Below are 25,426 nucleotides of genomic sequence, written 5' to 3'. Positions count from 1 at the left end.
CCCCCCACTGTGTGCATAAGGAAGCAGCCCCAGACAGACTCAATGCAGCTGGGAAGTGGCAGATTGGGAAGTGACGTTGGGCCAAGGTTCTTTGCACTTAGGTGATAGGGTAGTGATCAGGGAGCCTCCTCTCAGCTTCTCCCGGGCCCTGCTTCCAGGTCAGGGCATTGCCCCTTGGGTCGTCTGCTGTACTTGGCTTTGTTACCCACAGTTTCCAGCCCATCAGTGCCCTCCCTCTTAGGGTCTAATCCCCCAGCTTTATGAATCTGATGCACAGTGCCCACCTGGGAATGATAAGACCTCCAGGGTGGGGGTGGGGTCATGTTATGTAACTTTCCGAGCTTTAGCGCCTTCATTTGGAAAACAGAGAGAGTCGGGGTCCTTAGGTGGTGTCAACTACAAAGCACTTGACTACTGGCTAAGGGGCTGGTGGTTCAAACCCACCGAGAGGTATCTGGCGATCGGTGTCTGAAAGGTCCCAGCCTGGAAAACCCTAGGGAGCTCGTTCTACTCTGCCCACATGGGATTGCCATGATGACTCCGGGCACCTAGCCACCGCTGCCGCCGTTGAGGGATGCTGTGGAGTTAAGGACACATTACAGCTGCAACGTACATGGCACCAGGGGATATACAGATGAATCAGTCATGCCTCCGGCCCTCAAGGAGCTCACAGTTCAAATGACTCTACCCAAGAACCATGAGACAGGCACACACCTGGCCCACCAGCACGTGAGCATGGAGTGAACACACCCACTTGGGTGGGGATCAGAGACGGCTCTGGGCCGTGGCTTGACAGGATTTCAGCGGAAAGTTCAGCCCTCCAAGGACAGTGGCAGTACCAGCTCCCGTGTCGGGTCACCCACGGCCTTCTCACACACGCCTGTGCTTCTCGGGCTTCTGTCTGACGTTTTCTTTTCCAAAGAGAGCCTCTTCCTCCAGCCCGTGTGTTTAAAGCTTCAGCAGAACCCTGGATGGAGAACCCCTGAGCTTGAGGATCAGGGCAGGGCCTTGAGGCCTAGGATGCCTTTGACGCTTGTTCTTGTCAAGGAAGAGTGACGCTACCAAGGACTGCCGAGGAGCAAACACGTCTGTCTTGGAAGAAGTACGGCCAGAATGCTCCTTGAGAGTGGAGACATGAAACTTAGCTCTCATGTTGTTTGGGTGTCGGTACCAGGAGAATGGCCTGCTTGGTAGCGGCCTGGTGAAAAGGGGAGGTCTCAATGAGATGGATTGACATGTGGCTGCAACAATGGGACATTGTTTTGTACTGTCACCAGGGCTCTGAACTGACCCAACCACAGAGGCCCTGCCCAGCCTCCTTTGCCCAGGACTGAGAGGGAGGGAGCCCTGGGGCAGAGGGGAGGCCAGCGGGAGGAAACTGAGATCCAGCAGCAAGCCCTTGCAGATAGAATTTTACCAGTGGGATTGTAGAGGTCAAGTGCGCAGTGTGTGATAGAGAAAGGATCGTGGTTAATAGAGAGTTATGTGTGATGTGTGGGGTCGGATGAACCCAGGGTCAGGGACACCCCACCACACCCTGGGGTTTGTAAGGCAGTGTCCTGCTGGCTGACTGTCCTTTCCCCCTTTGCAGTCCTCGCCCTGGTGGGTTGGGGCTGAGGGTAAGGGCTGGCTCACCCTGTGAGTGCTGGGGGCTGTTGGACACATGTCCTCTGACAGGTGGGCCTGCAGTTTGGTGGGGACATCTTCCCAGCCCCTCACAGGCTCTCCTCTCGGGGGTGTTCCCAGGCCACCTGCCATACTGCAATGCCCAGCTGCCTGATTGGCTTCCCCTAAGTTAGTTGTCCAGCCTAGAAATGCCCTCCCTGTCTCACACTTTAGAAGGCGAGAAGTCTGAATTTGGGGTGTGGCTCTAGAAGCAGGCCTCTCTGTATCTTTCAGCTTCTAGTAGCCTGCAGAGCTTAGAGCTGCTGGGTTTGCCCCTTCATCGGCCTCTGTTCCCAGATGGCGTCTGTCATCCCTGCACATGCCTGCCTATGCGGTTCCTTATGTAACCCCTACACTCCTATGACCTTAGCTGATTTGCTGACTTTTGTCTCAGTTCTACAGTGAGATTTATTTATGTAACATTCAGGAAACCCAGCATCTCTCTCTCTCTCTCTCTCTCTCTCTCTCTCTCTCTCTCTCTCTCTCTCTCTCTCTCTCTCTCTCTCTCTCTCTCCACTCTGGAAGAAGTCCTTGTTTCCTGGTGTTTTAGATTGTGTCTTAACGTCAATCTTCTGCTGGGTCTAGGAAGTTCTCAGTGGTGCAGGGACCTCAAGTTCTTGGCTCCTCTTTCTTGGAAGTAGGGGGTTCCTTTGCTTCTCTCACCTGTATCGCTTTTAAAATAAAAGGTAAGATTCGGCAAGGGTGGGACTTGACTAAGGGTGGAACCAGACTAGCCCTCTTTGGTCAACATACTCCCGACACTAATCCTGCCTCAGTTGGACCGGAAGGATGGCTCCTCGCAACCCTACAGGGCAGAGTAGAACTACCTCATAGGATTTCTCGGACCATCAATCTTCACAGGAGCAGACAGCCTCCTCTTTCTACTGCAGAGCACCTGATGGGGTTTGAACTGCTATCCTCGTGGTTATCAGCCCTGTTTCGCCCATGCACCGCAAGGGCCCTTACGTTAACATATGGTGGTTAGGATTTACAGCTTACCACAAAAATGTAGGACCACTGCACAATACTGAGAATTTTGGCCTAGCAAAGTTGACACATCTTTTTGGCGGGGTGGGGTGGGGTAGCATAAGTTAATCCATGGTCATCACATCCACAGGGAGGGAAGGTTAGGGGGCCCACACTGGGCCTCCTGGTGGCCGTTCTCACACTGGACGTGCTGACCTCCACCGGCTCTGAGAACGATTAGCCGCAAGAGAATGGTGATAGGTGGGTAGGCCCAATAGTGGGGGTATGGACAGTCTGTCTTTCCTCTTCCCACAGAGACACAGAGGATCTGGGAGATGGATCCAGAGGAGGGGGCAGGATGGTCCCTTGTGGGGGAAACTCACAGCTGGGGGGCATTTGTGGGGGAGAGCCATCCTAGTCCAGGTGGCCTTAAACTCTACTTTTCCGTGTGCCGGGGCAAGTGATAAGCTTTGTGACTGAGTCAATGAGACTGCCCTCTCCATAGGCCTCAGTTTCTCCTTCCTCCAGCTAGATGGGACCTTCCGAGAGAGATGGCTCCTAATTCCATGGGAAAGAGAAGTAATCCTGTGAAGTAGGTCAAAAGCCAGGCCCGGGACCCAGACCCAGACTGCCTGAATTTAGACACCACCTCTTGTTGGACGTGGCCCTGAAGACGTTCCTCTCAGGACCTGATCCCCATCTGTGGAGACGCGAATACCAGCTGCACTGAGCTGTTTGGGGGAGTCAGTGACTTCAGTAAAGCTCCTCAAACTCATTGCCATCAAGCCCACTGTAACTCAGGGTCACCCCGTAGGACAGAACAGAACTGTCCATGTGGATTCTGAGACCGGAACTCCTGACAGTAGAGAGCTTGGCCTTTCTCCCTTGGAGCGGCAGGCAGATTTGAACTGCTCACCTTAGGGTTAGTAGCCCAGTGCCTAACAAATATGCCACCAGGGCTCCTAAATAAAGCTGCCAGAATACACAGGCATATACTGTGTATACATACTTATGTTTGCATCGATAGCGTACAAATAAAGTATACAGCATCTGACACACGTAAGTCACTCACTTAAGTCTCATTGTCACCACTCTTCTGACAAGCGGGAAGGCAGTTTCAGCCATTCCCCATGTGTGCACAGAGCCAGAATTAGAGGCCAGCTGGCCCGGAGGCCATGGAATGCCCAGGCTGACCTCGGGAGGACCCCAGGAGGCAGGAAGGAAGGCTGTTTAGGCCCCCTTGGCTCAGCCCACCCACGGAAAGCCAGCACTCCACTCCCACACAGAGGGGAATTCTCGGCAGCTGGCATGACCCTTGTCAGCAAGCAGGGCAGGACGGGATGTGAGCACCAGCCAGGGAGGGGGCAGGAAGTGCACTATGCAAAACTACCAGAGCCAGCCTTAGGCCCCTTGGCTTGGCCCCTCTGCTGCCCCCCCACCCTTTGTGGGTTCTTGATCAGGAGCCTCTCTGGAAGCAGAGCCAGAGCCTGCAGCAGTGGGGCGGGGCTGGGGCTCCATTGCCTTCACCATCATCATCCTTGCAGGTCAGGCTGGCTAGCCCGAAGGTCTCAGGTAAGGACCTCAGCTTGTGGGTGGAGCCAGAGCCTCCTGTCCTCCAAAAAAAATAAAGAAACCTACCTGTTGCCACAGCGCTATCTCCAAAATTTGTGGGGACACCACGCGTGACTTGACTGTAACCCTAAGGAAACAGATTGCCAGGGCTTTCTGCCTGAACCTCCAGCCCGTGCCGCCTATGGAAACAGCACTGGATTGGGGCGTGGGAGTCCGCCTGGGTCTGTGAGAAGCGTTCGATCTAATGGGGACTGATCTGGCCAGGGTTTCTGGTCTGGTTCCTTGTTTGGCAAATAGGGGTTGGGGTTGGGGTTGGGGTAGATTTACTGTGAGAACAGTGTGGCGTTAGGAAGCCCTCCCTTCCAAGTCCCTGAAATGCTAACCCCCCCTTTATTCTGGGGTGATTGGGTGGCTTCCGGTAAGTGTTCCCGTGTCCCTGAGACGGTCACGATCGTCAACATACTGGTGTGGACCACACCGTCACGTTGTCTCCTAGTTTCATGTTTTTAAATCTTTCTCCTGAAGTGAGTTGCCCCATTTTTAGGGGCGGTGTTGCTCTATGTGCCACCAAGTGGATTCTGACTCGGCGGGCCCCAAGGCAGGGCGGCATGCTCACTGCCCCAGCAGGCGTCAGATCCTCTCACCCCAGCTGGTGGCTGGCTGGTTGAAACCTCAGCCCTTTGGTTAGCACCAGGACTCCTGTGTGGGAAGGCTCAGATGAAATCAGGGTAAGCGAGCCCTTTGAAGATTCCAGAGGTCTTATCAGAAGCCAAAGGTCATTTGCATTTGCTTGATGCTTGTCTTTCACTGATTTGGCTAAAACCCTGTCTGGGCCATCTTCTGACCCATGTCCTCCCTTCATTTGTTTTAGTGAATCCCTCACTGAGCAAATCTCATGGACTGCTTACTGTGTGCAAGCAGTTTCCCCAGTGTTCTGTAGACCAGACCCAGCGCCCTGTCCTCCAGCAGACAGTACACAAAATGAATCAGCAGGTGGCTGTGTTTGTTAGAAGGCAACGTGGGTAAAAGCTCAGAGTCCTCGTGGCCTAACGGTTACTTGTTGGACTGCTAACTACAAGGTCAGTAGTTCAAAACCACCAGCCACTCCAAGGAGAGACAGACGAGGCTTTCTACGCCCGTAAAGAGCTACCGTCTCAGAACCCACCGGGGCCTTTCGACCCTGCCCTGTAGGGTGGCCCTAGTCAGAATGGACTCTGTGGCTTTGCGTGTGGTCGGTTTAAGTGGAGAAAAGTAGGTGGCCGCCATGTCAGAGTGAGTGGGAGTGTTTTTTTTTTTTTGGGGGGGGGGCGGTCAGGCGTGTAACAAAAACTTGTAGGAGGAAGTGAGGGGGCCCACCATGCTGACTCTGGAGAGGTGCGTCCCTGGCAGAGATGGGAAACACAGAGCCCTAAGGTGGGAGTGGACCTGGCTCGCTCGGGGGCTAAGGGGGCAGGATGGGATGAATTGGGGTATGGGGGGATGAGGGCAGCGGTGGGCAAGTAACATAGGGCTACTGGGGTGTTTGCTTTTGTTACTCTTGTTTCATTTAAAGAAGCCTACTTAGAGTAGTCTCCATACAAGGATTAAAAGTTGTTTTGGAGTCACTGATCCTGGGGTTCCTCCGGTTTCAATGTGTCCAGTAAGTCTGGTTTCCCACAAAGTTTTGAAGAAGCTCGGTTCTACAGTTCTTCCTCCTTTTAAGATCTGACTATGGGGTCTTTCACACTCAGTGGTTTATACACCTCTGGTTCCGGCTCCTCTATCGCCATCTGCACAGTGTGTCATTTCTTGTTGTTTTCCCTGTGCCTCCCCCTCCCTTCCTCCTTCACCCCTCGCCCTTTGAACTTTGCCTGTGGGTCAGTACCCTTTCGATTGTCGGTGGGTGATTGTTCTAACCCCCGGTGGGGAGAGATCCAGACCAGAAGGGTTATTAGAAGCCTTAGTCTTTTCATGTTCATAGGTAGCTTTATTTGGTTCTTAGAAAAATAGATTCAGTGATCTGAACCTCCAGTTCTCTTAAATCGTTTTAAAAGTATGCAAGGAAGAACGCGAATATGTTCAGGCAGAACATACGCTACCGTTTAAGAAAGTAGCGGATAGGAATTTCTGCAGCACGTCAGAAATATTCACAGAAACGACAGGAACTGAGCGGCCCGCCGGCCGGCAGCTCAGCCAGCCCAAGACACAGCAGTGGAACTAGTCATTCGATCTGTCCTCGTCAGTTCCGATTGAAAAATGAGTGAAAGATGTGCATACGCACCTAAGTGTCGAGATAGATAGGGAGTAAATGCTTTGAGTGGAAATAGCTGAACTTGCCCTTCAAGGGTTTATGTTCACATTCAACCAAGCTTGCCCTTTTCGTCTTGAGAGTTCTGCCAGTCTCGGTCCAAGTTGTGAGCCGGGTGTCTTTATGATTTGGGGATTTGTTCTACGCTTTCCTCCTAACTGGGGTCACTGATCAAAATGGCCAGCAATGGGAGGGGGGCATCAACTCTCTCTCCACTTGGCCTCAGTTGTGGTTGGGACTGTTAGGTCTGCAGTCCATTTCTTCCTCCTATCCTTGAATCAGGAGCCCTGGTGGTTGTGGCGGGTATACATTGGGCCGTTTACCTCAAAGTCTTTAGTTCGAAACCTCCGGCCGCCCCACCTGAGAAAAACGAGGCTTTCTGCTCCCACGAAGCCTCACAGCCAACAGGGCCAGTTCTACCCTGTCCTGTAGCACTCACTGCTGTGGGTCAGAATCCAGTCAGTGGCAGTGCGTTGGGGCTGGTTTGGATTCGTGACTCCCTTTTCTCTGGTGCTCTGGGCAAATAGAGAGTGATTGTTAGGGTCTTGAGTGATTTCCTGGAGGTTTTTAAGGATGCCCCATACATTACTCACTGATGTAGGAGGTAGACCAGGAACTCTACATGCAGTGTGAGGCCAGTCGAGTAGATAAGGAGACAGAAGTGCGCACTTTTAATCTAGACAGGTGGGCCGCCTGCGGTTCCTGTAGGGAGTAGACGGGAGTGGATGACGGGAGTCTAGGTAGAAGGCTGTTCTTATCCGGGCCAGAGAAGATGGTGGCTTGAACCGTGGTGGGATTCTGGAGATCCATTTGAAGGTAGGGCCATTGGCTTTGCTGGCAGACTCGTGTATTCGTTCGACAAACATATGGCAGGTATGGGTGAAGCAGGCACCCTTCCTCCGTGTGGTCCCTTCCTCCGAATGGCAGGAATGGTAGCTGTGAATGGCAGGTGGGCTATCACCAGCATACGGGGTCCGAGAGAGCATGTGGACAGCAGTCCACATGGGTCCAAAGGTCCTTCCCGATCTAAGTATCCCCATTTGCCCCAGACTCCTCAGTTCACCGGGTCCGCCATTCCCTCTCTGGTCTCAGGAACCTTCTCTCGCTGGCTTCCTCCAGTCTCCCAACCAGATGGCTTGGGCCTGGAAACCCGTTCATCTCACCAAAAAGAAAACCTAGCCAAAGAGTTCTCCCAAAGCCAAAACAAAAACAGAAACCCACAGAGGAACTAGTTGTAAGGCAAGGCTGGGCGAAGGTCCCTGGAGGGAAGTGACTTGCCAAGGTCACACGGCTAATTAGTGGAGCTGCTGGGCTTCAGTAGACCACTGGTGATGACTTAGGCGCCCTGGCCAGTGAAGTCATGTGCAATCTGGGGTAGGGCTGTTGGGCATTCACTGCAATGAGCCACGGGCATAGCTTTCCCTGGAAAGCTTTGGGGAGAGGCAGCTTGCTGAGCTTGTCTTTTCGGGTGTAGTTTGTCCACAGACAATGTCCCCGGAGACGGGTTCCTCCATCCCTCCTTCCTGGGACAGAGACGGGTCAGAGCTGAGCCTGGCAGACAGGATCTTCTGAGGGTGGCCTCTTAACTCAGCCTGGGCAGTGGAGAAAGGTCAGCTGAGGGGCCAGCATGGTCCTGGGCCTGTGCTCTGGTTACCACCCAGGTGGCGGGCAGCCCACTTGTCTCGCCTGCTCCCTACATCAGCAGCATCTTCCCTCACGTGGCCACTAGCCGGTGCACCCCTCTGCACACATGCACGGTGTTTCCTGTCTCTGTGTGGGTCCAGGCCTCTTTTCAGCAGGTGGTGAGCCCTTGGACAACAGCACCCCTGGCCGTGGAGTCCACCTGACTCGTGGTGACCCCATGTGTTAGAGAGGGGAACCTCGGCTTCTAAACGCCCTTTCACGGGGGGCGGATCGCCAGGACTTTTTTCTTCCGTGACACCACTGGGTGGGTTTGCAGTCAGGTGCAAACTGTTGGAAAGCTGTGAACCTCTTTCTTGATCCTGTGGACAATGATGAGACCGAGGTTGTCTCTTTGCATTCCCTCCCCCCGCCTTTCACATGCCTCTGGAATAAGGTGACCACACGTCCCCCTTTTTAACAATTTGTCCCCCATCGTTTGAACAAAGTCCTGATTTTTGGAAAGAATGCACGACAAGCTAGGGAACGGCGGGAGAACGGGAAGGGAATCTACATAATACATAACACCATCCAAACAGCTGCTGATTTGTTGCCTGTAGATGTGGAAAATATTGTTATTAAGATATAGTCTTATTTCTATATATACACTGTGCACATTGAAATGCTTAAAGAATTTTGTGAGACTGCGGAAGTCGAATATCAGAAAAGACTTGGATACAGTAAAATGCGCCGGTTAGCTCTTTTGCCAGCTGTTGAAAGAATTTTGGAAATATACGATCCTTTGAAATCCTACTTTCTATCACAGGATAATGTCCTAGAATTTTCTAAGAGATTTTTGAAAAAGAATCTTCAAAAATTTGGCTAGAGTTTGTACACAATCAAGCAGCTCCTTATCAAAATGCTATAAAACTTATTGAAGGTGACAAAATTTTGGTAACCGAAGTAGCAAATGAAGTTAATAATTTAAAGTTTCAGTGGCAAGAGCAATTAGAAAATAATTTTCTTCCATTAACTATCCATAATAGTATAAGCCAGCTAGAAGAACAAGGTGCAATAAATTGTGCAGATATCATGAATCACATTAAAAAGTTCTATAGTACCTGCATAGATTATTTAGAAGAGTGGACGGTACATTACAATGGTATTGAACATTTTCATTTGGGTTACATTAAAACAAGAACTTAATTGGAATGATGTGCAAAAATCATTCGATCATATTACTCAAAATTTCCCACATAGTAATATTTCCAAAAATGATCTTTTTAATGAGGTATCATTATTTTAAAAATTTATTGATAATGAAAAGGTTAAATCTTGGGCATCAGCAAAAATCACAATAGAGAACAAATGGTTAGACTTATTTCATCATTTTGAAACAAACCATGTTCCATACAATAATGCACTAAACATTGTGGAATACGCGCTGTCCTTACCAGGAACGAATGCTGCGACTGAATGCGTTTTTTTCTGCGGTAAATGAAGTGTGGACATCAGAAGAATCACAATTAAGTGTTGAGACTTTGAAAGCCATTTTATGTGTGAAATATAACTTAAATTCTTGTGAAAAATTTCATGACCTTTTAAACAATGACAGCAATCTGCTAAAAATATTCACTCAAATGAGAAATACATCAAGGAATAAAATAATACTACGCATAATTCTTAATGTATTATATTTGTAAATTGTACTTATGTTGAAATGAAAATATATAGTACAATACTATTTTTGCATTCTATGAAAAGTTTTGTTGCTCCATATAGACCAAATTTTTAATCAAGAAACATGCACGCACACACAGTCAGTAGTGTCCCGCTTTACCAATGTTAAAATCTGGTCACCTTACTCTAGAAGCCTCTAGCTTCTAGAGTCTAGAAAGAAGGCTGGGCACCAGCACATGCTCCTGAGATGAGCTGAGGGGCCCCTAGCCTCCCTTCTGGGACTTAGCATTTCAGCTCTTACGCCCTCCATCCCCCTGTAGCCTGAAGGCAGGACAAGAGGCCTTGTGTGGCGTCACTCATTTAGGAAGTAGGTGGGGGTGGGGGTGGGAGGCAGGCCCTTCTAGGGATCCTCCCTGTGTGTCCGCAGTAGAAGGGGGCTGCTAAGGCACCTGTCTGGTGACTTGAGGGTGGACGGGGCCAGCATGAGCTGAGGAATGAGGCTGGGGGTCCAGGGCCCCTCTGAGAGGGCTCCTTAGCCTGGTCCCTCCTTGTCCTTCCAATGAGCCCTCTGCTTACCCTTGCTGCTGGGAGGTCCCTGTCATCAAAGAGGGCATGTGGGAACTCAAACCATCCTCACCCCAAGGCCCCACTCCGGCAGCCAGAGGGAGAGGATAGGGTCCTCGGGAGAAGGCCTCTTAGCAACCTGTGCCCCTCCCCCCACACTTCCTTCCCCAGCCAGTTTTCAGTGGGGGCATGCAGGACTATGTCTGCTGTGTCTAGGGATTGCCTTTGGTATGACCAAAAGCAGTGTGTGCGTAGTGGGGATGCCTCCATACCGAGTGAGAGGTGCGAGGCGGTGCCCCGTGGGATCAGGTGTATCCCTCACGGTTGATGGCCTTGATGTTAACTCAGGAAGCCCCGGAAGCAATCCGGCCACTGGCATGGCTTGGAAGACAGTTTGAAGCTAGGTTTCTAAAGCCGAGCCCCCTGCCTGGCAGAAGCACACTCCTGTGCCCTCTGTGCAGCTGCGGTGGGACATGGGGGCTCGATAAAGAGCAAGGCGGCCCAAGTGCCCAAGATGCCCGTACATAACTGTTCATTTAGTAGCAAAACGTCTGAGGCCTCTAGGGCTGGCGTAGCACTTCACAGTATGGTGAAAGGCAGAACAGCTATTTTCAAAAGGTTGCAGCGGATCTGTGGGTTGACCATGAAATGCTGGAAGGTGACCTGAAATTCACAGCCTTGAGTCTCTTCTGACTCACAGTGAGCCAGGAGGCGCAGAACTGCCTCCCAGTCTGTAAATCTTGAAGGGAGCAGAGAATCTGCTCTTTACTCCCAAGAGGCCAGCAGCTGGTGTTTTTTTTGTTTTTTAATAATCATTTTATTGGGGGCTCATACAATCCATGCATCCATTCATTGTATGTCAAGCACATTTGTACATTTGTTGTCATCATCATTCTCAAAACATTTGCTTTTTGCTTGAGCCCTTGGCTTCAGCTCCTCATTTTCCCCCTCCCTCATGAACCCTTGATAATTTACAAATTATTATCATTTTTTCATGTTTTACACTGATGATGCCTCCTACCACCCACTTTTCTGTTGTCTGTTCCCCTTGAAGGGGGGTTATAAGTAGATCATTTAATAGGTTTCCCCGATCTCCCCCCATTCTTCCCTTAACCTCCTGGTATTGCTACTCTCATTATTGATCCTGAGGGGTTTATCTGTCCTGGATTCCCTGTGTTTCCAGCTCTTATCTGTATCAGTGTACATGCTCTGGTCTAGTCGGAATTGTAAGGTAGAATTGGGGTCATGCTAGTGGAGAGGGGATAGTATTAAAAAATGAGAGGAAAGTTGTATGTTTCATCGGTCTATACTGCACCCTGACTGGCTCGTCTCTTCCTGGTGACCCTTCTGTAAGGGGATGTCAATTGTCTACAGATGAGCTTTGGGTCTCCACTCCACACTCCCCCTCATTCATTCACATTGATATGATTTTTTTGTTCTGGGTCTTTGATGCCTGATCCCATCAACACCTCACGATCTGCCTCTGCTTTGTGGGCTGATGTGTTATCCTCTCTTTTCACGTCATGCAGATTTTCACATTGTGACTGTCTTTGGTTGTGCACAAGCTAGGAGGGCGTGTGTCTGTCTGTGTGTACACATGCACGAATAGTTCCAGTTTAGACACGCATGGTTTATTCCTAACACCGTGTACTGAACATACCATGGAGGTCTCTCCTGGCTGCTGACAGGTCCTCTCAGTTATTCACTAAGCCCCTTGTCTTGTAAGGTCTTCAAAAGAAATGTCAAAATCCAATCAAGAGGGCAGCTTCCCAGGGGACCTGCCGGACCAGTTAAATTCAAGGCAGAGAGGCCACCTGCCATTTGGCGGGGGGGGGGGGGGGTGTGGATTCCAAAGGGATACTCCTGATGGATTTGTGGAAGGACACAGGACCATCACAGTGGGCTTGCTAGGAAGACCTATCAGGAGGGTTGGTGAGGAACCGGGCCGGGAAAGCCGCGCCAAGGACTTGGTTGCCCTACAAAGCAGTGCATGGAGTCTCCCAAGCAGCGCGGGCGATCCTAGCAGGGTTTCCTTAGGAAGCCTTACCCACCCACATTCCCCCATCTTGCGCCCCCCCCACTTCTATATCTTCTCCAGACTCAAGGAAGACCATTTGAGTGCCTCAAAGGCTGCAGTTTTGATCGTGGTGAATCTGTACTGTTAAATCACAGAGTGTAGAATCCTTTGGGGGAAGGGTTCACCGAAAACCAAATTCAGTGCCGTCCTGTCGATACCTACTCATCGCAGCCCCGTGGGTTTCTGAGACAGACTGTAACCCTTTTCAGAAGCAGAAAGCCTCGTCTACACAGGCCCCCCCCCCTCCACACACACACACAGATGCACACAGATGCGATTGCGGTTAGCAGCCCGATGCATAACCAGTACAGCACCGGGGCGCCTCTTGGATGAGGCTTAGGTAGAGAGCTGGGAACACTGCCTTCAGAAGGGTGTGGACCCAGTGGGAGGTTCACGTGCTGCTGTTTCCATCTGGTGGCTTTCCGTGGCGGCATCAGCTCTGGTCACGGAGGCCCCACGGGTGTCAGCTCTGTGGAGTGGTGGTGGTTTCCCACATCCGTCTTCCCTTTTCATTTGAACTATCTCTTAGCCTCTGTCTTCCCTGAGGTGGGTGGCCTTGAACAGCACAGGCCTTCTGAATCACGGCGTGCCTCCGAGTTTGAGGCTGTTTTTGCTTGACCTTGCCCTCGTCTTCACGCTTGTGAGACTGTGCGCGCAGCAAGACGTAACCGGTGCACACGTCTGCTGCGTGCGGTTCTTTATATCATGCAGCCAAGTCCACCCCCTTTCTGAGCGCCTCCTGTCCCCTGAGGTCCCGACTTCATCCTGGAGTTGCTGTTGTCCTTGGGTCCCACGTGGATCATTCTTTTCAATGTATGTAATTGTTCAACTACCTTAAGAAGGCTTGTGCCATAATCGATTTCAGAACATTTTCTGCTCGCCCTCAGTGTGGTTAGCCCCCCAGCCCCCCCCCCCCCCCACGGCCACTGAGTCAGAATGGACTCATGGTGACCCGCAGAGTAGAACTGTCCTTGTGGGTTTCAGAGACTAACTCTACGGGAGTAGAAAGCCTCGCCCTTTTCCTACGGAGCGCCTGGTGGTCTTGAACTGCAGACCTTGAGGATTGCAGCCCAACTTATAACCGCTATGCCACCAGGGCTCGGCATGCCCCCTACGTCATTATTAATCCAGTGACTCTCTATAGAGAGCTACCTGTCTTGGATTTCATAGACAGAACACAAGCAGGAAGTAAACAAATGAACCCAACAACAATGACTAAACTAAACCTTGAAAACCTCAATCAAAAAGAAAACAGAAGGGAAAAATTAAGAACAGAAACAACTTTAAAATGAGTCAAAAGGGAGATCAAATGTTAAGGCATTACATTTTTTAAAATCATTTTATTAGGGGCTCATACATCTCTTATCACAATCCAGACATACATCAATTGTGTTAAGCACATTTGTACATTCATTGCCCTCATCATTCTCAAAACATTTGCTCTTCACTTAAAACCCTGGCATCAGCTCCTCATTTTCCCCCTCCCTCCCCGCTCCCCCCTCCTCATGAACCCTTGATAATTTATAAATTATTGTTTTGTCATATCTTGCACTGTCTGACGTCTCCCTTCACCCACTTTTCTGTTGTCCATCCCCCAGGGAGGAGGTCACATGTAGATCCTTGTAATTGGTTCCCCCTTTCTAACCCACTCTCCCTCTACCCTCCCGGTATCGCCACTCTCAGCACTGGTACTGAAGGGATCATCTGCCCTGGATTCCCTGTGTATCCAGTTGCTATCTGTACCAGTGTACATCCTCTGGTCTAGTCAGATTTGTAAGGTAGATTGGGGATAATGATAGTGGGGGAGGAAGAAGCATTTAGGAACTAGAGTAAGGTGACCAGATTGTAACATTGGTAAAGCGGGGCACCATTGACCAGGGATGGGGTTTCTTGATTAAAAATTAGGTCTGTATGGAACAAAAATTTTCATCGAATGCAAAAATAGTTTTGTACTGTATATTTTTAATTTCAACATAAGTACAATTTAAAAATATAATACATTAAAATTTTATGAATAGTATTATTTTATTCTTTGGCATATTTCTCATTTGAATGAATTTTTTAAAAACATTTTATTAGGGGATCATACAACTCTATCACAATCCATACATATACATACATCAATTGTATAAAGCACATCCGCACATTCCTTGCCCCAAGCATTCTCAAAGCATTTGCTCTCCACTTAAGCCGGAATGAATTTTTTAGCAGATTGCTGTCGTTTAAAAGGTCATGAAATTTTTCACAAGAATTTGTTAAATTATATTTCACACATAAAATGGCTTTCAAAGTCTCAACACTTAATTGTGATTTTTCTGATGTCCACACTTTATTTGCCGTAGAAAAAACACATTCAGTCACAGTATTAGTTCCTGGTAAGGACAGCGCGTATTCCACAATTTTTAGTGCATTATTGTATGGAACATGGTTTGTTTCAAAATGATGAAATATGTCTAACCATTTGTTCTCTATTGTGATTTTTGCTGATGCCCAATATTTAACCTTTTCCTTATCAATATAGTTTTAATAATGATACCTCATTAAAATGATCATTTTCTGAAATATTACTATATGGGAAATATATGACTTATACTATTACGGATAGTTAAAGGAAGAAAATTATTTTCTAATTGCTCTTGACACTGAAATTTCAAATTATTAACTTCATTTGCTACTTCGATTACCAAAATTTTGTCACCTTCAATAAGTTTTATAGCATTTTGAAAAAGAGCTGCTTGATTGTGTACAAACTCTAGCCAAATTTTTGAAGATTCTTTTTCAAAAATCTCTTCGAAAATTCTAGGACATTATCCTGTGATAGAAAGTAGGATTTCAAAGGATCGTATATTTCCAAAATTCTTTCAACAGCTGGCAGAAGAGCTAACCGGCGCATTTTACTGTATCCAAGTCTTTTTTGATATTCGACTTCCGCAGTCTCACAACATTCTTTAAGCATTTCAACGTGCACAGTGTATATATAGAAATAAGACTGTATTTTAATAACAATATTTTCCACATCTACAGGCAACAAATCAGCAGCTGTTTGGATGGCGTTATGTACTATGTAGATTCCCTTCCCGTTCTCCCGCCGTTCCCTAGCTTGTCGTGCATTCTTTCCAAAAATCAGGACTTTGTTCAAACGATGGGGGACAAATTGTTAAAAAGGGGGACGTGTGGTCACCTTAAACTAGAGGAAAGTTGTATGTTTCATCGTTGCTACATCGCACCCTGACTGGCTCGTTACAACAACATCCCCAGTGCCCTCTGCCTGAGAGCAAGGCCAGTCACATCCCTGGGCTGTGTGGTCAGAGGGGTTTTGCCGGAGGCTCCGTCCACCAAAACAGAGAGTTCCCCAAAGAGCCCAGCACTCAGCACCACCACCACCCACCCCCCTGCCCGGGCCTCCTGCACTGAAAAGTGTTGGTTTGTCTGCAGGTCGGAATGAGCTGATCGCCCGCTATATCAAGCTGCGGACAGGGAAGACCCGCACCAGGAAGCAGGTGAGCTGGGTGGTGGATGGGGCTCTCAGACTGCAGCCAGCCCAGCCTGGGTGGTTTGGTACACCACAGCTGGCCCGGGGTGCTTGGGGTCCCTGCTGCCATCTCTCAGGAGAGATCCTGTGGCTTTGGCATCCCCAGCCTCTCTCGAAGGTTTACAGGGTGCAAAACCTTCTGGAGGAGTGGGCCACTCTGGCCAGGACCGGGAGATGGAGACTAAGCCCTCTTCCTGTGCCACAGGTCTCCAGCCACATCCAGGTGCTGGCTCGCCGCAAAGCCCGAGAGATCCAGGCCAAGCTTAAGGTGAGGTGGGCTTTGCAGCGGTGGGGTAGGGCCAGGTTTCTAAGAGGTGGGGCGTTGTTTGTAGCAGGAGAGGCCTTTGGATTTGAGAGGGGTGTCTGCTGGCATGCAGCATGGGGATCATCTAGACACTGCCCCACACGCCCACCCCAGCCTGGGAGCCACATACACAGATGCCAGACTCCATAGCGCCTCTCCCGCCAGGCCACCTCTGATTCCCGGTCCCATGCCTTGGCCTCCTGAACCTCTGCTCTCTGTGGGTGGGATTTGGTGTGTCAGGAGTTGATGGATTTCCTTCCGGTTCTCTGCTCTCTGGAGCTGAGAAATCGTTCGCCCCTGGAGCAGCTTGCTCAGTAGAGGGCCCATCATCTGGGGTCAGGCGTGCTCTCACCTCTGGATGGATCCAGGGACCCATCTAGTGAATGCCAGAAAGTGGGGGTGGGAATGTACCCCATATATTGAGACGCTTCTAGCAGCATAATCTGCAAGCTGCTTGGACACTGGACTAGCTCAGTAGTTCATGGACATTTTGCAATGTTTGTAACGGGGGCCCTGCTGTCCCCCTAAGACAGTATCCCCCCCTGTGTGCTCTTGGTTCCAGTGAGGTTGGCGAAGAACAGGCCTTGTGGGAGTCTCTTGTACCCCAAGGCATTGAAGGCCCTTCCCAGCACTATTGCACTGCACCCAGCCTGAAAGCCTCTGGGCTAGGTGACTTGTAACGTGCCGTCCTGCCCCACAGTCAGTGGTGCTGGTGCCATACACCCCAAAAAGTGGGTGGGAAACCCAAGCTGCTCTGCTTCCCTAGAAGCCACACCCCACTGCCCACAGCCCAGCTGTCCCCAGCCCTCCACAACTGTGGCCTGCACCTCACTCCTTTGTTCCCAGGACAGCTGGCTGGGCTGCAGCTGTCGTCCCTCCCCTCCTGCTGGGGGCTGGCATATGTGCCCCAGAACACTCCTGGCCCTGGAGCCTGGTTTGCCCCTCACTCCCCTCTCTAGTCATTGAAGCCCACAGCAGGTGGCCGGTGTGGAGGACAGGAGTCCAGTGTCCTGTTCAGAGCCCAAGGGCATGCCTGTGGATGGCCGGCCCACATTTCTGCATGGAACCACACCTGTCCTTGAGCCCCTTAAGTAAGAATAGAGTGGCACGTGCTTGTGCATTTTCCTGGGGAGGGTGACCTGAGGCTTTTGAAGTCCTTTACGTTGGAGATGGGGGCTGGTAGCATTCCTTGGGTTCCTGGCCTGGGATCTAGCTAGCCCTGGCTCCTGCCATGTGCCTGTGGGGCTTGAGCCTGATGGGCCCCCTACACAGCTACGTTCAGTCTCCCCATCTGTCAAATGAGAGCAAAGTTAATAAGCAAGGTGGTATTCAAGGTCCCCTCTGCCCCAGGATTCCTTAGCCCTGTGGCCAGGAGTGCCACTCCCAACGCCCTCTGTCCTCCCTACTGACCCCTGGTTCCCACCCCACCCTGCCCCAGGACGCCTGTGCCTTGCGAGAGTCCTTTGTTTAGTTTGGTCTCTCTCCTGCCTCTGGTACCAATGGGCTGAGCTATTGTCTGAGACTATGGCCTAATCACAAAGTCTGCCGGTGCCCTGCCAGTCACTCTGCTCATCTGTGAGCTGGCCTTTCCCTACTGAGAAGTACAAGCATCCCTAGGAAGAACCCTGCCCGCCTTCCCACCCACCCCGTGTGTATCAGAACAGGCTTGAGGTCCAGACTCGACTGGCCCTAAAAGGATAGCAGGGAGGGGCTGGGAGCAGCCCTTATCTCCCGCATGGTTTGGTCTACTCACTGTGATCTGTGCCCGTTGCGGGGTGGTCGCCGGGGCTGTCCATACTGATGGCACCCCCGACCTCGATGTGCACAGTACCCCCGGGCCTTCCAGTGGCCCAGACGTTGCCAAAGTGCAAATCGCAAATCTGGATGGAGCTCACAGGACTTGGCCATCAGCACTGTTAGCAGCCCCTCCCCCCGGCCCTTCCCCCTTTGTTTTTCCCTACCTGCATCAAATTGATGCCGGCTCCAAGCAGCCCTCTAGGACAGGTAGAGCGGCCCCTTCGAATTTCTGAGACAGCTGTCACAGTTTATTTGAGTGGAGGGCCCTGTCCTTCTCCATCGGTGGTTTCAAAACGCCCACCTTTTGGATCCAATCTCAGCATGTAAGCACCACGCCAGCAGGGCTCCTGTTGGCCCCTAGGTCCTCGGGTTCCTTCATCTTTGCAATGGAGATCCTAGTGGTCTTCCAGCAGCGCTGCGGGAGAGGCCGAGTGGGAGGGCCTGCTGTGTCCCAGTGGCACAGCTACATAGCATGGAGACCCTATGTGGTTGCTGAGACCTTCGCTCTCCACCACGTGTACATGGCCACAAGTCCAGCACCTCCCCCACAGACGGCTGGTTGGGGGGGGGGGGTGTCGGGTCAAAAGTGCTTGTCAGTCACAGGATGGCAACTTTTCTTATCTCCTAAGACAGATCTGGTTGTACCACATCCATCAATATCATTACACAATGTTTAATTTATTTTTTTCCACTTCAAAAAAAAACCATGCTAAAGATCTAGAATTTCTTGTCCCGGCTTCTGAATCGATCACGATCCCACCATTTAGCACTGGTGAAGCCGAGTCCCCTTTACTATGAGCCCACTGCCCGCATGAGGGTGTCGGGCTTACTTGGGGCAAAGGCATGCCTTCTGTTAGGCTTTGGAAAGCGGAAGGTAATTTCATTCTTTTGGGAGCTTCTGGGACTTGGGGAACTTGGAATGAGAACCAATGGCCCAAGTATGTGTCCGGCGTCATCACGAGTGTATCCAGCTGCCTCCTGGTTCTGGAGCTGTGCCGGGTGCCTCTCTGGAGTCCGTCTCTAGCACATGGAGGGCAGGTAGTGGGCATTGGCACGCTCACGTGGAGAGGAACCTGAGGCTCGTGGGTCTGTACTCACAGTGCAACAGGAGAGCAGAAGGGAGACAGGGCAGGCCCTGGAGGTCCATCTTCCCTAGGGTGCTCCCACCTGCCTGTTCTCAGGCCAATCCTCACCCACTCTTTGAGCAGCAGTTGCCAGCAGTAATGGACACTGACCATTGCCATGGTGAACAGGGAGGCAAAGGTTCCCTGTGTCAGGCTGCCTTCCTGCTTCGTAACATGCAAGTTGGGCTCTTTGCGAGGGTCTCCCAATCCTTTCTAAACCCAGTATGCACGCTATGCCTCCCTTGGACAGATAGATGGGACATGGCTCTGGACTGACCGGCTGACTCACACTCTAAACCAGCTAGTAGCACTCGGGCTGAGTTCAGGGCCACTGCCTCCCATGAGCCTGACACGGGGCCACCGCTGAGGCCCACCCTTCAAATGTCTCCCCCCAGGATCAGGCAGCTAAGGACAAGGCCCTGCAGAGCATGGCTACAATGTCGTCCGCCCAGATCATCTCTACCACAGCCTTCCACAGTAAAATGGCCCTCGCCCGGGGCCCAGGCTACCCAGCAGTCTCAGGGGTAAGTGAGGCTGCCTGGAGCCAGAGGCCACCCCAGCCCTCACCTTCTCCCTCTACTCTCCTCTGAAGCACCCAAACCACTGCCGTCGAGTGGTTTCTGGCTCACAGCCACCCTGTGTAGGGTTCCTGAGGCCGTACCTCTTAATGGGAGCAGTCAGCCTCGTTTCCACCCCCAAACACCCACTGGTGGTTTTGAACCACCAACCTTGGGGTTAGCAGTCTGAACTCTATCCAGAGCCCCACCAGAAGAATTGACCGACCCAAATGTCTCTTTGGAGGTCTCAGGACTGGGGCGCCACCAGGGGAAGGAGGGACCGAGGACCAGGCAGGCAGCCTTGCCGAGTCGTGACTCGGCGGATATTGGAACAAAGCGAGCATTTCCCCGGGAGGAAAGGGTCCTCTTCCATTGAAGGTTGGCCCCCGTTACAGATGAGGAAGCTTATGTCCAGAGGCATGTCCCGAGTAGCCCATCACCCCTCGGCCTCACTCCCTGTGTCCCCCCTCAAACATTGCTCTCCTTCCAGTGGGAGAGCTGGAGTCCAGGAACAAACCTTTGTCTGGAGTTTTCATCTCGGCCATGACCTTGCAGGCCACCCCTTCATGATGGTGTCTAGAAGGGCTCTTCTTCTCCAGGGTGATGCCCACAGGGCCTTCCTGGCTTCTTGGGACACAGCAGGTTTCTAGGCACCCGAGGTGACGGGTCCCGTCCTCAACTCGGGGAGCTACCTATCTAGCATTTCAAAGTGTGTCCCAGAAAGCACTGTCCAGCCTCCCAGGAAAATCGGCCACATGGTGGTTCTGTGGCTACATGGACCGAGGGCCTTCTAGAACCTTCAGTGTGGTGTGCCTGTGACTCCAGGAGACAGGTGCAGCAGGGCTGGTGTCTCTGTTCCTGAGACAGGCTAGCCCTCCTTGAGACGTGCTGTGGGGACACCTGCTGTAGGGACACACCGACCCCCAGTATTGGGGCTCTTCCCCTCTGGCGCAGGCTTCCCCTGCACCCACCCCACCCCCATGGGGCCATGTGCACCCAGCGCCACACTGACTCTCCACTTTCACGCCCCACAGTTTTGGCAAGGAGCGCTGCCAGGCCAAGCCGGGACATCCCATGAGTGAGTATGGCTGGTTTGTGCTGCCCTTGTTTCCTGAACTGCACCGGATCCCAGAGGCTCATGGAATCGAGTGTGGCCCCAGGGTGGGGCGGGGTTCAGCCTGTAAGCTTGGAGAGCGAGATCTCCTGTTCTCAGGGATCATTTGGCCAGGGCTGGGGTGTGAACTCGTTAGCGTACTTTTGTCTGAACCCCAGTCTGTTTAGGAGCCAGCCTGATAGGCTTACAGGGCTGACCTTGTGGGAGGTTGTGATCAGCTGATCCCTGAGGAAGTTGGTGGGAGGGGTCAGTTGGCCAGAGCCCAGCAAGGTACTGATGGTCAGATCACCTAGCTTCTCACCAAGGAACCATTCCAGGGCTCCTTCGGTCTGCCCAGGGCTTATACCTTCTCTCCTGTTTCCTGCAGTGTGAAACCTTTCTCTCAACAAACCTACACTGTTCAGCCTCCGCTGCCTCTACCAGGTGGGTCCGCAGGGCATTGCTCCCATCCATGCCCACTTCTGGGATCACGTGCCCAGACCCTGGTCTCCACCCCGCCCCTCACTTCAGCATACACATCACACCTGTGTGTGGGAGCCCCTCTGTCGCCCTCAGGTCGCATCGGCTCCTGTCCCCCTCCCCAGTGTGGGTGCAGGAGCACACTGTTCAGAGGGCCATGGCTCTGTCTGTCCTGCCACCCCATGTGACCCTGGTCACCTAGGCGTGCTCCTTGGGGATGCTTTAGGAGGAGAAGGAGGAGGAAGCTCCTCATTGAGAAGGAAGCCGCTGGGACATAGCCAGGGGGCTTGGTTGGGGCAGCTCTCAGGCAAAAGGCAGGCAGATTTAGCCATGGCAGCCCTTCCTCTCACTGCCCAGGGGACCCGGCTGTCCCTTGTCCTCTTCCTCATGAGCGTTCTTCAGCACCCTCCATTCCAGGGAGCATGACAGAGCCTCTCCCTTCTCCTGCCCCTGGGCTGGCATCTGGCCACTTTGGGCTCTTCCTGCCTCCAGGCAACTCGGCCACTCTCCTAGCCTCCTGGCTGCCAACTTCTCTCACCAAGACGTCCACAGGGCACAGGCCCTGTCAGCCCACCTGCTCTCCGCCTCTCTTGCCCACACTCTTCATGCAAGCCCCCCTCTTGGCCTGAACAACTGTAGACTCCTCTTAACTGGCTTCCCAACTCCAGCCTCGGCTCCTCAAAAAAAATACAACGGAAACCCCCCCCCCCTAAAAAATGAAAAAACTCATGGCCATCGAGTCCATGCTGTCTGCCCCTGTGGGGCTTGGAGGCTCACTCCTTATGAGAGTAGAAAGCCTTGTTTTCCTCCCCGGGGAGCAGCTGGTGGTTTTGAGCTTCTGATCTTGCTGTTAGCAGTTCCATCCTGTCGCCACAAAGTCACCAGTTCCACCCCCACCTCCCCGCCCCCATCTCATTTGAGCAAATGATCTTTGCAAACAGCTGCCTCACTGAGCAGCTCCGGTGCACTTCTTGTGACTCACTGGCATCTCCACATGGGATCTGGGCTCCTGCAGAGGGCTCATGGTCTCTCTGTCGCACAGTCTCCCATCCATGGGCCCCACAGATCCCCGCTGGAGCCCACTGCAGGCACTGACCCTCCAACTGCCTCTCAGCCTCATTCCTACAGCCAGCACCCACCCACTCTGTGCTCCAGTTCTCCCAGTGTTCAAGCTCATGAACTGGCCCGGGCCCCCCTAGTGTGGCCCCTGCTGTGGAATACACCTTCCCCATCTTCCTCACTTCCCCCCAACTGCCTGGCTTGGGAAGCTTGCCTGCTCGGTGCCCCGTGTGCCCAGTGCCCGGCTTATCAATGGCTCACACATCCACAGTCATCCATCCTTGCTGTTAGTTATGTTAGAGTTGATTCCAGCTCGCGACCACCGCCTGTGTATCCAGGAGAATGTTCCACAGGCTTCCCGTGGCTGGGACCTTTCCACAGCGGGACCGCCAGGCCCGTCCTCTGTGGCCCCATGTCTAGCCATCAAATGTTCTATCCCTCCCCAGCCACCCCATCCTGAGTGCCCCTTCAGGGACAGGCGCAATGTAGGGGCCAGAGCTAGCAGTGGACAAAACAGGGCATGTCCCACATGTTGTCATCATAACGGATTCTCCAGTCATCTCTGACTGAACAGGGGCTCTTCTGGCAAGAGGCCAGCAGTACCTGCTCTGGCAGCCTCAGCCTTGTGGGCATCCTAGCGCCCGCTGATCCAGGTGCCATTTCCTTGAGAGCCAGGGGGAGGGACCACCATGGACCCTCCTGGACACCCTAGCCAGTGACTGAAATCCCCTGCCTGCCCCACCCCGTCCTGAGCCAGCACGGGGGCAGGGCTCTGAGTGTCTGTGCCTGTCCCATGTGCAGGCTTCGAGGCTCCTGCAGGGCTCACCCCATCACCCTCGGCACCCCCAGCACCGCCCTGGCAGGGCCGCAGTGTGGCCAGCTCCAAGCTCTGGATGTTGGAGTTCTCCGCTTTCCTGGAGCAGCAGCAAGACCCGGACACGGTAGGTGCCGGGCCACTGGCCCTCCTCCCCAAACACCTTCTCTGCTCCGCTTTCCCTCCAGACTCTGCTTTTCCTGCGCGCCGCTCACTCCTCTCCACTTCCCTGCTGACTTTTAGGATCCCCGCTCCTTCTCCCACCCTGTCTTCTCCTCACCCTGGATTTCTCAGGCACGCTTCCTTTCCTCATCCCGAACTTGACTCCTGGATCCAGTCCCGCATCCCACCCACCTACCCCAAGCCGTCCCATCGCACCTTGTTAGGGCTGCCGCCAGCGTCGGCCTCCCTTGCCTTGCATCATACCCCGAGCTTCTGAGCAGCAGGTTTGCATGAGTGGGTCCTGCAACGGAAAAACAAATCAGCAAACCTCAGCGTGAGGCTAGGTGGGCTCTGACACCGGCCCCCTCCCGCTTTGAGCTCCTGATGGCCCTGCTCCTTCCAGGTGATGCCGGCTGGCCACCCGTGATGCTGAAGCTGAAGGTTGGGAGGGAGCGGGTGGGCCGAAACCTTTCTCACCCGCCCCCCCATTCTCTCTACAGTACAACAAGCATCTGTTCGTACACATCGGCCAGTCAAACCCAAGCTGCAGCGACCCCTGCCTCGAAGCCGTGGACATCCACCAGATCTACGACAAGTTCCCCGAGAAGAAGGGTGGCCTCAAGGAGCTCTTTGAACGGGGACCCGCCAATGCCTTCTTTCTGGTGAAGTTCTGGGTAAGCCCAAGGATACTTCGGAACCCCAACACACCCTTCGTACAACACCAGACCAAAAACAGACGCCCTCCCTGTCAGCGACTCAGAGAGACCCTGGCGGGGGCAGAGAAGACCCGCCCTATATGGTTTCCGAGGACCGTAAATCTTTACAGGAACGGAAAGCCTCATCCTTCTGAGGAGCTTCTAGTGGTTTCAGACTGCTGACCTTGTGGTTCTTAGTAGTCCAGTGTGTAACCCATTGCTCTCCCAGGGTTCCTCTGTCCACATGATAGGCCATTAACAACATCAGCTTTTTGGTGTGAGTCGCAAGGAGAATCGTTTGCTACGGGGTGTTTGGAAACTGGGTGTTTGTAACGCGGGGGCTGCCCGTCCCGGAACATGTTCTGGCTGGAGAGGCGGTGAGGTGGGGGCTAGGTGGAAAGTCCCCATGGGCTCCCTGTCCCCCAAGCCTTGATAGGAGTGGCCAATCTTGTATCAGGAGGCCGCAGGTCCATGGGAGGTCGGGTTGGACTGGGTGGAGCTCCCAGGGCCAGTCTGCTCCAAGAGACACACTCCCCCAACTGCTCATTGGCTCAGCCCATGACGTGCCTGCCCCAGCGCACCCTGGGCCTGTGTTCCGTTTGGTAGAGCCCTCTCCAAGTGGAGGAGACAGACACGTGCAGGCCATGCTGGACCTGGGGCTGAGCGGCTCCGCCCACATGACCCTTGCCCGGGAGACAGCTCCCCAACAGCTCCTGAACGTCTCTCACCCACAGGTTCTCTGAAAGCTTGGCTTTCCTTAGGAAGATGCACATCCGCAGAGGTTTAGATCGAGTTGCAGACTCTGCGGCAGGAAGTACCCAGGCTCGCCTCCCTGGCCTAGCTCTCACTGCTGCCCCCCCCCCCCACTGTGAGTCAGGCACAGATCCTGACCTCTGAGATTCTGAGATGCTCAGTCCCCTCCCCCCCCCTCGGCAGGCCTGTTGTGTGAGCAGGACCTGTGGGAGCCCTGAGCCGTTGGCTCTACTGGGCAGGCTTTGCAGGGAAAGGGTATGACAGCCCCGGGGAGAGTGCGGATCGGAAAGACAAACGGAAACACACCCGAGAAAGGGAAGTGGTGAGTAAGGAGCTTGGAAGGAGGAACATTGGAGCAGGGCACAGTGCTTAGGCCCTGGCTGCTGCCTGCAAAGTGGCTGTTCCTGCCCGCAGCAGCGCTGTCGAAGGAGCGGGCCCCGCAGCTGTAGACGCCAGCCACGGAAACCCCGTGGCGACAGATTCCAGAGGGAACCACTGGAGACAAAGCTGGAAGCTGGAGTTAGCTCTTGGAAAGACCTGCTCCTGCAGAAGTCTGGGAGTTCATTGCTGCTGCGCTGAAGAGTAGATGGTGTTTTACTTACACATTTGACTATCCAGTCAGGCT

General features: G+C 52.7%; 1 protein-coding gene across 1 annotated transcript in view; it reads left to right on the top strand.

Moving 5' to 3' along the window:
* TEAD4 (TEA domain transcription factor 4) overlaps nt 1–25,426 on the top strand; it is an 87,936-nt gene that overhangs the window by 40,898 nt on the left and 21,612 nt on the right. Inside the window, exons 4-10 of the mRNA XM_075553386.1 lie at nt 15,867–15,931; nt 16,169–16,231; nt 19,584–19,712; nt 20,780–20,823; nt 21,227–21,282; nt 23,179–23,318; nt 23,854–24,027. Of these exons, the coding sequence (XP_075409501.1) occupies nt 15,867–15,931; nt 16,169–16,231; nt 19,584–19,712; nt 20,780–20,823; nt 21,227–21,282; nt 23,179–23,318; nt 23,854–24,027 (671 nt within the window). The remainder of the gene's footprint in view (nt 1–15,866; nt 15,932–16,168; nt 16,232–19,583; nt 19,713–20,779; nt 20,824–21,226; nt 21,283–23,178; nt 23,319–23,853; nt 24,028–25,426) is intronic.

This window comes from Tenrec ecaudatus, chromosome 6 (assembly GCF_050624435.1).
Source record: "Tenrec ecaudatus isolate mTenEca1 chromosome 6, mTenEca1.hap1, whole genome shotgun sequence".
Taxonomy (NCBI): domain Eukaryota; kingdom Metazoa; phylum Chordata; class Mammalia; order Afrosoricida; family Tenrecidae; genus Tenrec; species Tenrec ecaudatus.
This window is presented reverse-complemented; position numbering and strand designations above follow the sequence as displayed.